The sequence below is a fragment of the Anastrepha obliqua genome, chromosome 2 (genome assembly GCF_027943255.1).
Source record: "Anastrepha obliqua isolate idAnaObli1 chromosome 2, idAnaObli1_1.0, whole genome shotgun sequence".
NCBI lineage: Eukaryota > Metazoa > Arthropoda > Insecta > Diptera > Tephritidae > Anastrepha > Anastrepha obliqua.
The window spans coordinates 37912539-37928361 of NC_072893.1; the positions used below are offsets into that span (position 1 = coordinate 37912539).

Here is a 15823-nt window from a genome sequence, read left to right on the forward strand (position 1 = left end):
CACCATCACATTTAGGTGCTGTCAAGAAAGTAAGAAGAAGAAGAGTGTTTTTACTTGTAATTTTGTGCAGTGATTGGCGCTTAGACGCATTTGTTGGATTTATAAAAACAAAATATGCGCAAAACTGCCAAGTGACGAAGCAATGAGCTCGGTGTGGAGGCGCCTATTGACAAAAAATGTTCGAAAGTCGCCTAATATTTTTTTCACATATTCTTAAAGGACATTTTATATTAACATTTTATGAAAAAACAAAAAAAAAAAATTTCGAAGTTTTACAGGTATCTGTCCCCTTAAGCTGATTGTAGCAGGCATTCCCTATACATGTATAACAAATGCTGATGGCGTGGCAATCACTAGACCGTTCCAGTAATGCAGAACCAACTGTCATGGGAACATTTTCATATGTTAGTCATCATGAATGTCCATATTGATCAATTTGCAATATGAGCCCCGTTCGTTTGTATACGCAACCTCTATGTGGTGTAACCTTTATTATTTTTAATATAAAGCTGAAATTTCACCCATACTCGTATCAATTAATATAATTCTTAATATTAATTTGTTCGCCCCAAATTTTCTGCCTGTATATTATGAAATTTGTACGACATAGTTCTGAACTATGAAAAACGCAGGGATGCAACCGGAAATTATTGATATTTCGCAGAACAGCGCCATGTAAAATTCACCAGTTAAAAAATAAAAAATAAATAAAAAGTAATAATAATATATAAATTGGCGCGGACACATCTGTTAGGTGTTTGGCAGGGCTTCTTCTTATTTTGTGGGATGCGTCTTGTTGTTGTTCCATAAATGGAGGGAACTACAACTTTAAGGCAACTCCAAACGGCGGATAGTTTTTTATGAGGAAATTTTATTCAAGGCAGAAAATGGCCACTCAGAGGCAAAATTCACCAGTTACTTATACATATAAAAAAAGAAAAGTTGTCCCACAAACATTGTGGCAACGCTTTTGTATAATTTTTTAATAGTTTCCGCTTGGTGCTGATTTCCACTGATTTGCCATTGTATTGCTGATTGTAAATATGATTGCGCCGTGTTGTTTTCATTCATAATAGGTGTTAAACTGTGCACATCCGCGCATGAAAATAGCAACATACCCGTAGACATAAATAACTACCTATATTTACATACATGTATACATATACCCTCGGCAGGCAATGGCAAACCTCCGAGGGTATTTCTGTCATGAAAAAGCTCCTCGTACAAATATCTGCCGTTCGGAGTCGGCTTGAAACTGTAGGTCCCTCCATTTATGGAACAACATCAAGACGCACACCACAAATAGGAGGAGGAGCTCGGCCAAACACCTAACAGAAGTGTACGCGCCAATTATTAATTTTTTTAAAGTGAAACTTCTTTAGGCGCGTCGGGGGCCCCAAGGCAGATTGAAAATAGGCGAGTAAAACGGTAAGTTCGGAGCGTTACCGAAATCCGTCAAATGGGCGGGGCCAAGGAGCAGCTGCTCCTTCCCACTCTCGCCTATTCGCTCTCTCGCATCGCAAGCGCTGAACGATGTGAGGGAGCCACCGAGACACGCCGTCTCTCCCCTTCTCTCTCGAATGCCTTTCTTTCTCTCCCGTTTGCTCTATAGCAAACTACCCACGCCGTGTATCAGCCGTTCAGTAAGTGTGAAGCGAGGTTAGGATATTGCGTTGACCTGTGATTCGCACTGAACGAAGCGATATTCTTAATAGTTTTTAACAATATCGCTAAATCGAAGGAATATACGTATTACGGCTATTGATTTTTCTTTATTGCGTAACTATTTATAGGAAATTCAGTGTGTGTTGGTGAACAATTAAGTTACGGGCAAAATGAGTCAGAGTGAGACTGATGTGACGCAAACTTGCGCATCAGATGCGACTCATCAACAGATAGTTGTCTCCAATATGCCTGATGAAATACATGGCAATCCAAGGTAAATATATATTAAGTAAATATATCAAATAAATATATCAAAAAATATATCACATAAATGTACGATGAAATACATCACGAATGAGGGATTTTGAATACATAACCTCGTTAACGTGTGGGTTTGAATAGAAAATTCACTAAACTCGTAATTAATACACAGCCCCGGTAAATTGGTTTATCGCGTTCTTTCTGTCATCAATACGCTTTTTAATCGGAATATAAAATTGATTGGAAAATAAGAACACTAATATATGATCTAGGGACGTGATTTCTTCAACGGATTCGAATGTGGACGCGCTTCGAGCATCAAGTGCAGCAACAAATGCAGAGCCGAAGCCCACAATAACGAAATGGGTTGAATACAGTAGGAATTACAGACAGCGTCAAAAACTCGCACGGCCTCCGAAACCTCCACCTAAAACGCGAGCTGCGATTAGTAAAGCGTACCGAAAACGTCAGAAATTGTTGAAATCGATTGAAACTGGTGCTGCAAACATTATGCCATCAAAAGAAAAGCAACAGCGAAAAGTCACTCAGCCCAATACGCCTGTTGCTCCAGTCCATAGCCCAGATGATGGTCCACAACATATACAACATACGGTACAGGTGCATCGACAGTCTCAACCAATAACACAAAATGTTGCCAGAAAGACAACAACAGCTCAGCGGAAAAAATCAACTAAGATTAATAATAGAAACATATCTCAAATGGTATGTTCGAAGTGAATAATTGCGTCTTATAATACATTGATCGGGATTCTCACGGATTTTAATAATAATATATAAAATAAATTTATTGAAGTGAAACTTCTTTTGCCTCGAAGGATGAAACGCTGTGAGGAGTAAAACCATAGCGTTTCATCGACATGTGACGCTACGCCAGCGCCATCTGTTAAAAGCGTGGCGTGGATGAAACGCTGTGAGGAGTAATGCTGAAAACAGTGGAGCCCGCACGGAATTTCCTTACCGCATGCCCTTACCGTGCACAAAACTGAGCAAAACTATTTCCCGTAGATAACAGCTGTTTTAGTTGGTTACATAAATACAAACAATATTTACAAAATACATCACTGACAAAATGGATGAAGAAGACATCGACACAATGTTGCCATTGATATTTTTGCTTACACACTTTTTCACACTTCCGCGTTATCAGTTACAATTTTTCATTGTTTAATAAACCAAAGCCAAAAACCAACAAATGCAAATAGTTCATTTATCTATAATTAACATTATTGAACAGTATTTTTAAGCTATTTTAACAAAAATTATCATTTTTCTAAGTTTATTTTGTAAATTATTTCGAAATGTACTGCTTGGCAACACTGCGTGGTGAGAGAGCAATCAGCTGGGTTGAAATTACGGAATTTTTTTAATAATCGTGAAATCAAATCTACGGTACTACGATACGGAAGGAATGAACTTTTCGTTTACATGGGGTTCTCATTAGTTTGATTGAAACAGCTGGGAATTGCGTTACACGGAATTGCGTTTACGGGCTCCACTGTTTTCAGCATAAAACTAGCGTTTCATCGACATGTGATGCTATGCCAGCGCCATCTGTTAAAAGACTGGCGTGGCGTGTCGTCGTGAATGTAATGCGGTCGCCATTAGTAACGCGAGACGCGTCATAGAGTGTGTGTGTAGTTTTGAGCAAATCTTACAAACATATTTTGTTTTGTTGATTGATTTCTGTTAAATATGGCATCAAATCAAAAACGGAAACCGAAAACAGGTGCTGAACGGCAACGTGAGTATTTGGAGCGTAAAAAATTAAGAGCTACTGTTGAACACCGTGACAGTGAATCCTCCGGTTGTACGATAAGTGATAATTTGTCATCTGTGCATCAGGATATCGATGAAGAACATTTCTCCGTAAATCGATCAGTCGATGGGCGGTCATTTCATCAGTATCATGGACCTAATTATGTTGTGCGTGAAGCTATAGTTCATACAAACGATCCACTGCCATCAACATCGACTCATAGAGATTTCGTTTCTCCAATAGCACAATGTTCAAATGCGCCTGCAATAACGAGAACGAAAAAAAACAATGCTCAAGTTTGCCGAGAATATCGTGCAAGAAAAAAAACAGCGCGTGAAAATCCAGACAGTGATTTACATGAACTGAATACTGTGGACATGGCGGAGTGTACATCATCGGAAAATAATGCTCAACGTGTTGTAAGTGAATCCAGTTTAATAGTAGATGCTGATTCACACCATATTCAACAATCTTCTGTAGCGAATGCTACAAGAACGTCGAGTACTCATCGTGTACGGGCTTACCGAGCACGCCAAAGAGCCCTCATTGAGAGTACTGCTGGTCCATCCTCGGTTTCAGTAGATGATTTAATAGATCCAGAGCAACCGTACTCAGGTTACAAAAGGAATAAAAGTGCTCATCAAACATTCGATAAACAATTTTATGGAAACACGTTTGGTCATAAGTGTTCAGTATGTGATCGACTTTGGTTTCAAAATGACTTAAATAAACCAATAGAATCGTTCACGAACATTTTGAATACCATACTTCCGGGTGTTGATATTGAAAATATTCTTCTATGCCGAACTTGTAGAAGATCATTCACAAAGGTAAATATTCCAGTGTACGCTGTGTATAATGGTTTTAAATATCCTCAAAAACCTGATCACTTCACAATGCCGAGAACCAAATGTAATTGAGTACAATAAATTCATTTCTTTTTATATTAAAATAAATAAATAATTCTGTTTAATAAAATTCCATTCCATGATTTTCATGACTTCTGCATGCATTATATTGAAATATATTAATAGTTAAATTATTGATTTGTTGATAAAAGAAGTTTCACTTCAATCGTGCGGGTTCCGTGAACTACCACACACTTTCTTTTTTTTTGTAAGAATTTAGATGAGATTCAAGAGGCACCTATTCAACAACCAAGAACCACAAATGGGATTGATGGAATTCGCGAGGCACCTATCCGACGGACAAGGACTCCACATGGGATTGATGAGATTCAAGACGCACCTGTACAAAACGCAAGAACAACACATACGAATCATGCTAATAGGAATAATTGGGATAATGTACGTATCATTTTCGAAAGAATGAAAAGAAAAAGTCGATAATAGTGAGTTTTTTAATTGCCTTCTAATCCAAATAATTTTGTTTATGTTGTGTAAAAAACAAGGAAGTGGATGACCGGAGTAATGCAATCAGAACTCAGAAGAAATGTAAGGACATATTGAAGCACGACGCTGAAACGGAGGTATGTCACTGGTTTACATTTATTTGCACATTAGTTTAAAAAACTATACATGTTTGTAGATCGTACTGGAACCGGAAGCAGATATAGAGATACAAAAGGAAATCGTTCCACCGACAGTCGGTTCTGCTTTACCGGAACGACCCGGATTTTCATCCGGCCAAGGACTGTCACTACGGCACATGTATGGAAATGTTATAAATGTTAATACAACAACAACAACAATAAAAAAGGAAATCGATTGCTTTGACGATGATGATATAAATAAAGTGACGGCGATTTGCGAAGATATATCAGATGAAGATTCTAAACCGGATGTAGGTTATCAATCACACACGAATTTTCATTCTTAATTAATTAGACTCAAAATATTCGAAGGCTATTCTTGATTTTGAAGCTGAAATGTATATGAAAACTGAGATTGAGCTAGCGAATGATGAATATACAACTTCTGAGCTGAACACCCCCACATCATTAATAAATGTGCCGACATTGGGTTTTCCGGTAAATTAACATTGCAAAATTTTTTATGTACTAAATATTTAAATTATTATCCAAAAATATTCAGGTCACAACAATGCTGGCCTCTGGTGAAGCTGGCAGAGCAACTACTTCGGATAAATCTAAAAAGTCGGTAGAAGAAGCGTGCAAAAAAAGGAAAATTGCTCTTCTTCCCTGCCCATCAGATATTACGAATGCCTCAGATGTGGGGCATATAGAAAGACGAGTCTTTACAATCTCACCCCCATCAACTTCTTTGAATATATCTACGCAAGCCACAGTTGACACCGCCAAGGCCGAAAAAATTGTTCTTTCCCATCCATCTCCAACTACGGCAAAAGGTAAAAGAGAAAATGTTTGTATTGCCCGCTCAAAAATTACCTTGGATCCCTCTTTGATACCCGCAGAGGTGACGGGCACTGAAAGCTTTAACACCAAACATTCTACGCATACGTCCGTACCTGAAGATACAACAAATGGATCGAAAAAACGCAAGATCACATCTCTTAATGAAATGTACGAAACCGTTTTAAAGAGCATAAATAAGCGAGATGAACGAGAAGAGCAAATTATGGGTATTTTGCAAGGACTCGCAGTTGCCGTAACAAGATTGTCAGATAACGTTCAGAGACTAGAGGAAGTATTGACATTTTGTAAGAATAATTAAAAAAATAAAAGGTATTAAGAAATATTTATTTTCTACATTCTACTGATATTTTTTTGCAAAAAAAAAAAAAAAAAATTAGCCATCGCAGCTGTGGCAGGTCCGCAACAGTTGTGTGCATACAACAGTTCATCATCAGTGCAGTTTCATTGGAGATGTGAAAGCGTACACAAGTTAAAAGTAAATTTCTTTGTACACCAGTGTATATACTAGGCTTCTGTAAAAATAGTAATATTTCCTCCACTTTAATAAATTATAAATGTTGTGTATAACGGTGTCTAACGTGTGTGCCGTCTACAAATTTTGGCGCACACTTCAAAGCCGCTTTCTCTGACACCTTCGTCGAAGACTCTTCTACCGATGTTTGCAACTCGTTTTTATCCAATGTTGCACTACCTCCATTCTTCAATAGTATATTGTGCAGTATGGCACATGCATATATAATGTTTGCCGCACGTTCGTGCTTATAATACAACCTGCGCCCTTTGGAGAGACATTTAAAGCGGGTTCTTAATACGGCGAAAGCTTGCTTAATACAATTATGAGCTCTTCTATTCCTATCGTTATAGGATAACTCCAGGCGACTCCTAGGCGTCACAGGAGTAAGCAGCCATGGTTCTAGAGGGTATGTGACATCGCCTAGTAACCAAGTGTTTCGTGAACCTAATTTGTAATGTTTTATTAAAAATTGGCGTGCCGAAGAACTACGCCAGATAGATGAATTAGATAAGGAACCAGGCGATCTCGCGTTTAGTGATGTAAATAACAAGCGGTGATCACAAATCTATCAAAGAAATTGTTATAGTGGAGATATTAATTGAAGACAATAACTAATTCAGCTGGATGTACTCACGCCTTCTACTTTGATACTGTATTCACCGTGCTCATTAAAATATTCTTCCGATCCGAATTTGTCTTTCGGCGCCAGTATTTTAATGTGCGCTGTTCCAATGACACCCAGAGTATTATCCATGTCAAATTGTTCTTTGAAACTATAAAATAATTGTTCCGCATATACAACAGCTCACAAACATAACATTTTGTCGTCAATATTCACCCCTTCTTCACGACTGCTTGACTCTCATTTATGCCTGGAAAACATATTTCATCACCTTTTTGTGTAACCAATAGTTCCGTTATACTTGACAATGAGCGCGACATCGATGGCTGACTGATGTCGAATATTTTATTGCTATTAGAACGTTTTGGAAAGCTACCGGAAGTGTAAAAATTGACCGTTGTTAGAAATCTTAGAGCGAGAGGTAGACTAGTGTCCTGTTTATCGTACGGTAGCAAGTCTTCTATTAATGAGCGACACATAGATTTTGGCAAGAGGAAGTGCATTTCGAAAACTTGGGCTGGCAAATTAAACGGATCGCTGCAGTCACGAAGAAGCTTCATATTATTGATATTGAAAGCATCCTGCCACGTCTCAATTAAGAGCAATAGAAATTCCTCTTCCATTTAGATACTCTAAGCACAATTTCAAAAACGAATTTATTTAGCGCTACTATTAAATTTTTATCCAGCAAAGTGGAATATTATAGCCCTGTCACAATAGATCCGTTACGTCCGTTGGATTGACTGACGTGACGTGTAAAACGTACCGTGGTGCCCCAATGGAAGTATTGCATGTAAACATAAAACAAATGTTCGTTTCGTGAGAGCAAATAATATAAATATTTCGTTGTGTATAAATAGGTTCTTGTTGGTTGTGAAATATATTATAAAATTTTGCTTATTGCAGCAAAAGAGGGTTTTAATAGAATTTATGGTAGTCGTAAACAGTGGATCCAACCAAAACTTCGAGATCGGGACGCACATTTATTTTTCAGACAACTTGGTTAAGCCCAGTCTTTTCTCTACTTTTTCAAGCTTTTATCCCAAAAATAATAATTCATTTAACTTTCCTTTATTTCCTGCAATTGATTAGATATGTTAAAAAACACCATCGATAAAAATTTGCGCAATACAATATTGTTCTTCTTTAAACCGTTGTCATTTTCGCCACACTTGCCGTAGGGCAAAAGTAGAAAGTTGCCAGATTTTGTGCACAATATTTTTTGATGTCAGTCAAATTTGTTGCCGTAATGGACGATACAGACTCATTGGGACGGGTCTATTGGCCTTTGAAGATGATCCAGCATGCTTGACTGAGCTTTGTGTGTGTTAGTGCAGTCGGGTGTCGTCGTGTCACACATACTTGTTGTCGGCTTTTGAATGATGAAAATCAAAAATTTTAGATATTAGCGTCAAGCACCCGACACGCACACATATAAAGTTCTTGTCAACAATGCTTGATCGTGTCCAAAGGCCATATTAGGTACACAAATTTTGGTTTACCTTTCAATTGCAATTAATTTCTCGATTCATCATCTGTTTCGCAGCGCTTAAAACAGGGTGACACCGGCAGCGCGAAAAAAATATGTAGCTGGCTATTTCATCAGCTTTTGGGGCAATACTGCTGTTTCCGTGGCGCCGCAATCTGACGACGGTTCCTTATAGAACTCGACAAAAGAAAACGAAAAGAATAAGTAAAATTTTTTGATATTTCGCTTAGTTTTCGAGTAATTTAATGTTAAAGTTCACTAATTTAGCGCAAAGTTGGTGTTGCCGTACACCTGAAATAAAAACGAAGTTCGTATGCAGAGATGTTCAGTAGAAAATTCATTGTAAAACTGCAGTATTTTTTGCTCTAATTTTAAGTTGAGAAATAATTTTGAAAATAAAAACATACAACTCATTCAAACTTAAAAACAATGATATTAAGCGTATCTCAAAAAATAATAAAGTAATTAAAATTAAATTAATTAACACAGTATTTTTGCGTAGAACTTCTTTTCGCGTGGGCGGCCTTCGGCCGCGCTTCAAAAAAATAACCCTCATCAGTCCAACTCCGGCTACGCAATCCACAGTATTTTTGCGTAGAACACCTTTTCGCGTGGGCGGCCTTCGGCCGCGCTTCAAAAAAATAACCCTCATCAGTCCAACTCCGGCTACGCAATCCACAGTATTTTTGCGTAGAACACCTTTTCGCGTGGGCGGCCTTCGGCCGCGCTTCAAAAAAATAACCCTCATCAGTCCAACTCCGGCTACGCAATCCACAGTATTTTTGCGTAGAACACCTTTTCGCGTGGGCGGCCTTCGGCCGCGCTTCAAAAAAATAACCCTCATCAGTCCAACTCCGGCTACGCAATCCACAGTATTTTTGCGTAGAACACCTTTTTGCGTGGGCGGCCTTCGGCCGCGCTTCAAAAAAATAACCCTCATCAGTCCAACTCCGGCTACGCAATCCACAGTATTTTTGCGTAGAACACCTTTTTGCGTGGGCGGCCTTCGGCCGCGCTTCAAAAAAATAACCCTCATCAGTCCAACTCCGGCTACGCAATCCACAGTATTTTTGCGTAGAACACCTTTTTGCGTGGGCGGCCTTCGGCCGCGCTTCAAAAAAATAACCCTCATCAGTCCAACTCCGGCTACGCAATCCACAGTATTTTTGCGTAGAACACCTTTTCGCGTGGGCGGCCTTCGGCCTTAATTTTTGTTCATATTTTGGTTCATATTTTTGTTTCATTCGCAGGCATCCGGCAACACCATACTGTCGTCATTCCAATCTTCTTCTTACTCGCGTTTAAAATTGGAAAGTCACTGCATGGACAAATGCATTTGCATTTTATTTTAATAGAAATAATTCGAATATAAGGATAAAAATAACTAAAAACACGCGTGTGAGTGTATATTTCGTGAATTTGATTGAAGTGTTAAAAAATATATAGTGTAATAGGCAAATTATAGTGAAATTGCAAAGGGCATTTTGAGACCTTTTTTATTAAATATCTCGAAAACTAAGCGAAATATCAAAAAATTTTACTTTATCATTTCGTTTTCTTTTGTCGAGTTCTATAAGAATCCGTCGTCAGATTGCGGCGCCACGGAAACTGCAGAATCCCCGCTTTTGGATACAGCGAACTATAATGTATGTTGATATGAAAAAATCTATTATATTATCATAACTGTATTATTTGATTGAAATAAAAATTAAATTTTCTCACAAAACTGATTTTTGAACACCAAGGCAAACAGCGAGTTCTTTGAATTACCTATTATACTTCCATAAAGGATCAGAGCAAAATAAAGCTGTGTATACACTGTGAGCGCACACATTTACAGCATTACGTATAACAATTACGGGAATTACGCTTGCTTTTCATCACGTAATTTTATTTTGCAACAATCTTTTACGGCATCACATAGAAATGACACAAAATGGCAGATAATGTGACGACAATGGCATATTTTATGAACAAAATGGAGTAATGAAAGCTAGGCATTATGGTAATTTGAATCACTTTTGGTTTTTAATTTAGTTTGAGAGGTCTCGTTTGGATAATCGTAACCCCTGTGTTTTTGTTGCAACAGCTTACCAAGCCCTACCTAGACTGGGCTTGTTCATCAATTCAACAATATTAGTCGTCGACTCCATCTAATCGTGGACCTATGAACCCGCTATTTCGATGGGGTCGGACTTAAGCAAAATAGCGAAATGGATGTTACATGAGTTGGTTTTATGGAGCAGGTGAGATGCGAGGCTCCTTCATAGGCGGGACATACACATACAGCCACTCACACCTTATTTGATACAAATACGACTTTTTTGTAAGATCTTCATTTCACAATATTTTGTGAAAATGGAAAAATAGAGTATGCAGGCATCTGAACTATTTTGATTTACTTCATTTCTCAACATAAAATACGAGAATTCACGCCGCAGCTTAAATGATACAGTTAAAAGTACCGCTATTCACGGCGCAAGTTTCAACAAAGAAAATTGTATTTTTAGTATGCGAGAGTTTGTACAGTGAGTTTGACATAAAGCAATACTGAATTTTATGTACACTTTTTGAAGTGAAACTTCTTTAGGCGCGTCGGGGGCCCCAAGGCAGACTGAAAATAGACGAGTGAAACGGTAAGTTCGGAGCGATACCAAAATCCGTCAAATGGGCGGGGCCAAGGAGCAGCTGCTCCTTCCCACTCTCGCCTATTCGCTCTCTCTCTCTCTGTCGCTCTCTCGCATCGCAAGCGCTGAACGATGTGATGTGCGCTGTACTTAGTTACACAACGAAATACTTCGTCTGGCCTTCTTCTTCTAGAAGATTAACCAGTGCAAAAATGCAAACGTCTCTAGCACACCCTGTAGCGAATAATTTCGAAATAATATGAACTGAAATGTATATAGCACACAAGTAAGCATTGAAGTAGACTGGCGACATGCAGGCAACCGACAATCGACAACCGACAACGGGTATTATAGATAGCCATAGCCCGTGCAAATGAGTGCTGTGTGTGAATATCAGATAAAGCGCCGATTGAATGTGTGTAAGCGGGAAAGCAATAAGAAACTGCTGTGAAGTAAATAGATGGTAGGTATGGAGGAGACGAAGCGATACAATGAGTGCGTTTGCCAAACGAGTGACGATAGTTGAACTAGAAGGTTGTAAAATGACATTTCAACCGTTTCGGTGATCAAAGCAAATTGATTAACGCGCCAAAAGTAGGCAAATAATACCATTGGAAGTGCAAAGAAATGTCAGCGTCAAGTGCAACACTGCACCCAAGTGTCAAATTTGAAGCTAATAAGGACAAAAATAAATAGTACAAATTTATGTGGAGTGATATAGAAAAAAAAAATGAAAACCTGAATTTAACACGAGAGAGGGGGGAGAGATCTAAACCGGGGCTCCCATGCATGGAACAACCAACTTAGAAGTTTCACTTCTACCGTGCGTGAGTCTGACAGACCCTAGTTTTTTTTTTATACATATACCGATGTGTGTACATATGTATGATTTTTTGCTAACATCAAGAAATAATGGAAGTAAAATTGTTACTTTACTCACCAATTTATGTAATTTTTGGAAAGCATCAGGTTGGCGTGATAAAACTAGATTTATTTAGTAAGTATGTGGGGTGAGTGGAGGTTGCAGCAGGTTGTTGGCCGATGTTGTTGAGAGCAAAAGTTTGTGTGTGTGTGAGTCAATGAACCTTTATGAAAATAAATTAAATATTTTTAAATACGTAAGGTAAAACTTTTAAAATAAATAGGGTAAAACAGCGATAACTAACTTATTATAATTATATGAACGGATATACATATATAAATAGGTCTGTCCATGAAGGCAAAGTAAAAGAAAATCCATTTATTTGCCGTGCTCAAATTATTTCGAAATGTTCATATACAGCGCGAATGCAGTTATCAATCATGCTTTTAAACTGCTATGACATTAGGTTTAATGTGCAAACTATTTAGACGACATCAACTGTTCTGATTTCTCGACAGGTGCCTTTAGATATTGTCTTTTTCTGCCCTCGCCTTCTTTTAAAACAAACCCTTTTTTAATTATTTATAAAAAATTTGTTTGGGACTTTAATTTCTTATTTTAATGTTTCGAGTTCATTTTATGCTTACATCCTAATGTACAAGACGAAAAAACCCAATCAGCTGTTCAACAAAAACAAAAAATTAATTCGCCTTGACTGCGTCTAACATCAGCTGTTGCTATAACCGGCTGAAATTCGCAATTTGTTTAGCTTTTCACGTAAAGGTCACCAAATTCTTGTTTACGTATATTGTATTAGAATCTTGAAAGACGCGAAACCATTTGATTTCTTTTCCCTTCTGTAATTTTTGTGTATGGAATTTTTGGGGCATCATTCCACAATCCAGATTCAAGAAGAAAGTGCATCAATTGAGAGAGAATCAACAAAATGGATGACGATGATGTGAACGACTCTTTTGACTCTTTACTCTTAAACCTTGAGGTTCCAAGTGCACCGAAAATACCCAAGCATGAGAAACAGCAAACACCGACACCAGCTGGAAACATGGCTGCACCGGCAAGTAACATCACCGCAGCGACCACTGCAGCGCCATTGCCAAAAACTGCATCGAACCCCCACTGTATTCTGGTAAATCCTAAACAGCGTGGTAACCCGGTGCTTAAATCAATCGTCAACATTCCTATAGAATTTCGTGATGATATAATACCGGATTACGTAGTGGGACGTACTTCTTGTATACTTTACATTTCCTTAAAATATCACACTCTAAATCCCGATTATATCTGCCAGAGGCTTAAGGAATTGGGAAAACAATATGAATTGCGTGTATTACTAGTACAAATAGATGCGCCTGTAAGTACTCATATATGTGTTAAAATTAGCTTAGTCATCTTTAAATACCCGCAGGAACCACATTCAGCCTTGAAAAATCTCACACGTATTAGCCTGCTAACTGATTTGACGCTGATGCTGGCGTGGAGTGCCGAAGAAGCAGGAAAAATCATAGAAACTTATAAGCAATTTGAGAAACGATCGCCAGAGTGGATTATGGAACGTGTTGAATCAAGTCCACATCAAAAGGTTATTTTAGATTTTCTGTAATGCATTTTCATATGTACGAGTAAGTAAAATTTTTATTTTTAGTTGGTTTCTGCATTGACAAACATCAAGCCTGTGAATAAAACGGATGCAGTATCACTTCTTCAGAATTTCGGCAAGTTGGAAAATCTTATAAATGCTAGTGAAGAACGTCTGTCGCTTGTAATTGGTCTTGGACCGCGAAAGGCCTCGAAACTGTACAAAACTTTACACGAACCATTTCTTACAAAGTAATATTCATGCCATAAATGAGAACCATAAAATTTATATTTATTGAATAAAATAAAGTACATCTCCTAAATATTTTTCTATTTAGAATTCCTTATCATTTACTCAATAAATTTCCATATCTTTATTGTACCATCGTCGCTGCAGGAAATTAATTGTCCTTCTTGAGCTGGATTCCATTTAACCGCATTCACATCTTGCAAGTGCGCTTTATCTTCTGATGTGATCATTGAAAATGTTGGTTCATTCTTTTGCGAGTTTGCGTCTTCCTTAAATATGCGTATCGCGTCATCTCCACATGCGGTGGCAATTAATCCGGTTTTTTTACACCATGAAACATCATAAATTGCTCGCGAGTGTTCACCAGAAATTGTACACACACATTTCCACACAGTTTCTTTATCCGGCGTGTAAATACCTTCCTCATTTCCTGGATGGTAAGCTCGCCAGATTTTCAACGTTTTGTCGTCACTGCAAGAAACCAAACGTTCGCCATCTATATCGAAATCGATGCTCCATACAGTACTGGTGTGCGAATCCAATGTTGCGGTGCTATACCAATCGTTGTCCGCAGCATTTTCAGCATACATCTTTATCGTGTTATCGTAGGACGCGGATGCCAATATTTCTTTTTTTGGATGCCACACCACTCGCTTAACATCTTGATTATGCGAATTAAGTACGGCAGCACAATCGAACTCGTCTTCACCAGCTAATTCCCATATCCACACTGACTTGTCACGAGAACAGGTCGCCAAAAGATGCCCTGAATGTGACCAACAAACACTTTTCACCTCGTTTTCATGCCCTTCTAGAGTAGCGATACATTCGAATTCTCCTGAAAAATAAAAGCAATCATGTTGAAGTAAACTTTTTTGCCAAACGATTTTTTTTTTGCATACCTGTCGTTTTTGACCATATCGCTGTGGTGCCATCGAAGCTAGCCGAGGTTAAGTACTGGCCACATGGTGACCAACTAATTTCACGTATTGTGCGTTTATGTCCATCAGATAGTATAGTCTTTGTAGTCCAGGAGTTTCCCGACAACGACCAAATTCGTATCGTTTTATCTTCGCCGCAAGAAGCAAATGCGTTGCCTTTCGGATGCCATGCTACACCCCAGATTCGACCTTTATGTCCTTGCAAGGTGTGGTCTAGTGTTAACTTGCTCATGTTAAATTGGAAGAATTACGAAATGTGTAAAATTGTATTTTGGAGTGGATTAACCGAGACAATCGTAATTTAACACCAGCCACTTGTACGCATCGTTCTTCTTCTTTTCGGGCTATTTCTCACCCATTCGCAATTGATACTTCAGCTGTTTTTGACGTTTTAACGATCACGTGATGACGTTGGGACTTTTTTTGGGTCAAATATAACGATTAAAAAATCCCGATTAACACCGCCGTCTGCCTTGGTTGTAAGGAAATTAAGTATAATATAAGTTTAAGGGTTTTCCAATAAGAGGTGTTATTTTGATATTCAAAGAAAACTGCTATTTTTTAATACAAATGATCGGATGTTTATTTCATTATAAAGAGGAATGTATGCCGTTAATAGTGGAAATTAACATCAGGCAAATGACCACCACAACCACGCTGACAGGACTATCCTTTTCAGGAAATTTTCCATACCCGAATTGTAAAGTGGTTGCCCTATGTCCCCGATAGCCTCACGAATTCCATCTTTGAGGTCTTGAAGCGACCCTGGGCTGTTGGCGTAGACCTTCTCTTTCACGTGGCCTCAAAGAAAAAAGTCACAAGGTGTTAAATCACAAGATCTCGGTGGTCAACTGTGATTACCT

General features: G+C 38.3%; 4 protein-coding genes across 5 annotated transcripts; 2 read left to right on the forward strand and 2 right to left on the reverse strand.

The window, feature by feature from the left end:
* The first annotated feature begins 3207 nt into the window (after positions 1-3207).
* LOC129238603 (uncharacterized) lies at positions 3208-6381 on the forward strand. Of its 2 annotated transcripts, XM_054873676.1 has the most exons (8): positions 3208-3688; positions 3947-4533; positions 4825-5010; positions 5115-5192; positions 5252-5506; positions 5568-5693; positions 5758-6031; positions 6098-6381. In XM_054873676.1, exons 1-8 carry the CDS (start codon positions 3640-3642, stop codon positions 6355-6357), a joined length of 1815 nt encoding a protein of 604 aa, XP_054729651.1. In that variant the 5' UTR covers positions 3208-3639; the 3' UTR covers positions 6358-6381. The 2 variants fall into 2 exon arrangements, with proteins under 2 accessions (XP_054729651.1, XP_054729650.1); XM_054873675.1 differs by having other exon boundaries at positions 5758-6381.
* A 42-nt stretch (positions 6382-6423) lies between these two features.
* LOC129238607 (putative nuclease HARBI1) lies at positions 6424-8278 on the reverse strand. The gene is made up of 3 exons (XM_054873680.1): positions 7412-8278; positions 7208-7346; positions 6424-7138 (listed from the first exon to the last, which is right to left on the reverse strand). The coding sequence occupies exons 1-3, from the start codon at positions 7816-7818 to the stop codon at positions 6608-6610; spliced, it is 1077 nt and encodes a 358-aa protein (XP_054729655.1). The 5' UTR covers positions 7819-8278; the 3' UTR covers positions 6424-6607.
* Positions 8279-12943: 4665 nt separating this feature from the next.
* Positions 12944-14102, forward strand: LOC129238610 (DNA excision repair protein ERCC-1). The gene is made up of 3 exons (XM_054873682.1): positions 12944-13545; positions 13600-13773; positions 13837-14102. Exons 1-3 carry the CDS (start codon positions 13120-13122, stop codon positions 14023-14025), a joined length of 789 nt encoding a protein of 262 aa, XP_054729657.1. The 5' UTR covers positions 12944-13119; the 3' UTR covers positions 14026-14102.
* On the reverse strand, positions 14041-15287 carry LOC129238608 (probable cytosolic iron-sulfur protein assembly protein Ciao1). Its single transcript, XM_054873681.1, has 2 exons — positions 14922-15287; positions 14041-14857 (listed from the first exon to the last, which is right to left on the reverse strand). The coding sequence occupies exons 1-2, from the start codon at positions 15190-15192 to the stop codon at positions 14121-14123; spliced, it is 1008 nt and encodes a 335-aa protein (XP_054729656.1). The 5' UTR covers positions 15193-15287; the 3' UTR covers positions 14041-14120.
* Between the last annotated feature and the right edge of the window lie 536 nt (positions 15288-15823).

Excerpts from the sequence above, each read along its gene's own strand:
- LOC129238603 (XM_054873675.1), top strand. The coding sequence starts at position 3,640 with ATGGCATCAAATCAAAAACGGAAACCGAAAACAGGTGCTGAACGGCAA. Across the intron at positions 4,534-4,824 it reads GTAGAAGATCATTCACAAAG|AATTTAGATGAGATTCAAGA; the intron begins GTAAATATTCCA and ends TTTTTTTGTAAG. Across the intron at positions 5,011-5,114 it reads ATAGGAATAATTGGGATAAT|GAAGTGGATGACCGGAGTAA; the intron begins GTACGTATCATT and ends GTAAAAAACAAG.
- LOC129238607 (XM_054873680.1), bottom strand. The coding sequence starts at position 7,818 with ATGGAAGAGGAATTTCTATTGCTCTTAATTGAGACGTGGCAGGATGCT. Across the intron at positions 7,347-7,411 it reads CAAGCAGTCGTGAAGAAGGG|TTTCAAAGAACAATTTGACA; the intron begins GTGAATATTGAC and ends ATTATTTTATAG. Across the intron at positions 7,139-7,207 it reads ACAGTATCAAAGTAGAAGGC|ATTTGTGATCACCGCTTGTT; the intron begins GTGAGTACATCC and ends TTTCTTTGATAG.
- LOC129238610 (XM_054873682.1), top strand. The coding sequence starts at position 13,120 with ATGGATGACGATGATGTGAACGACTCTTTTGACTCTTTACTCTTAAAC. Across the intron at positions 13,546-13,599 it reads TAGTACAAATAGATGCGCCT|GAACCACATTCAGCCTTGAA; the intron begins GTAAGTACTCAT and ends AAATACCCGCAG. Across the intron at positions 13,774-13,836 it reads AATCAAGTCCACATCAAAAG|TTGGTTTCTGCATTGACAAA; the intron begins GTTATTTTAGAT and ends TTTTATTTTTAG.
- LOC129238608 (XM_054873681.1), bottom strand. The coding sequence starts at position 15,192 with ATGAGCAAGTTAACACTAGACCACACCTTGCAAGGACATAAAGGTCGA. Across the intron at positions 14,858-14,921 it reads GATATGGTCAAAAACGACAG|GAGAATTCGAATGTATCGCT; the intron begins GTATGCAAAAAA and ends TTTATTTTTCAG.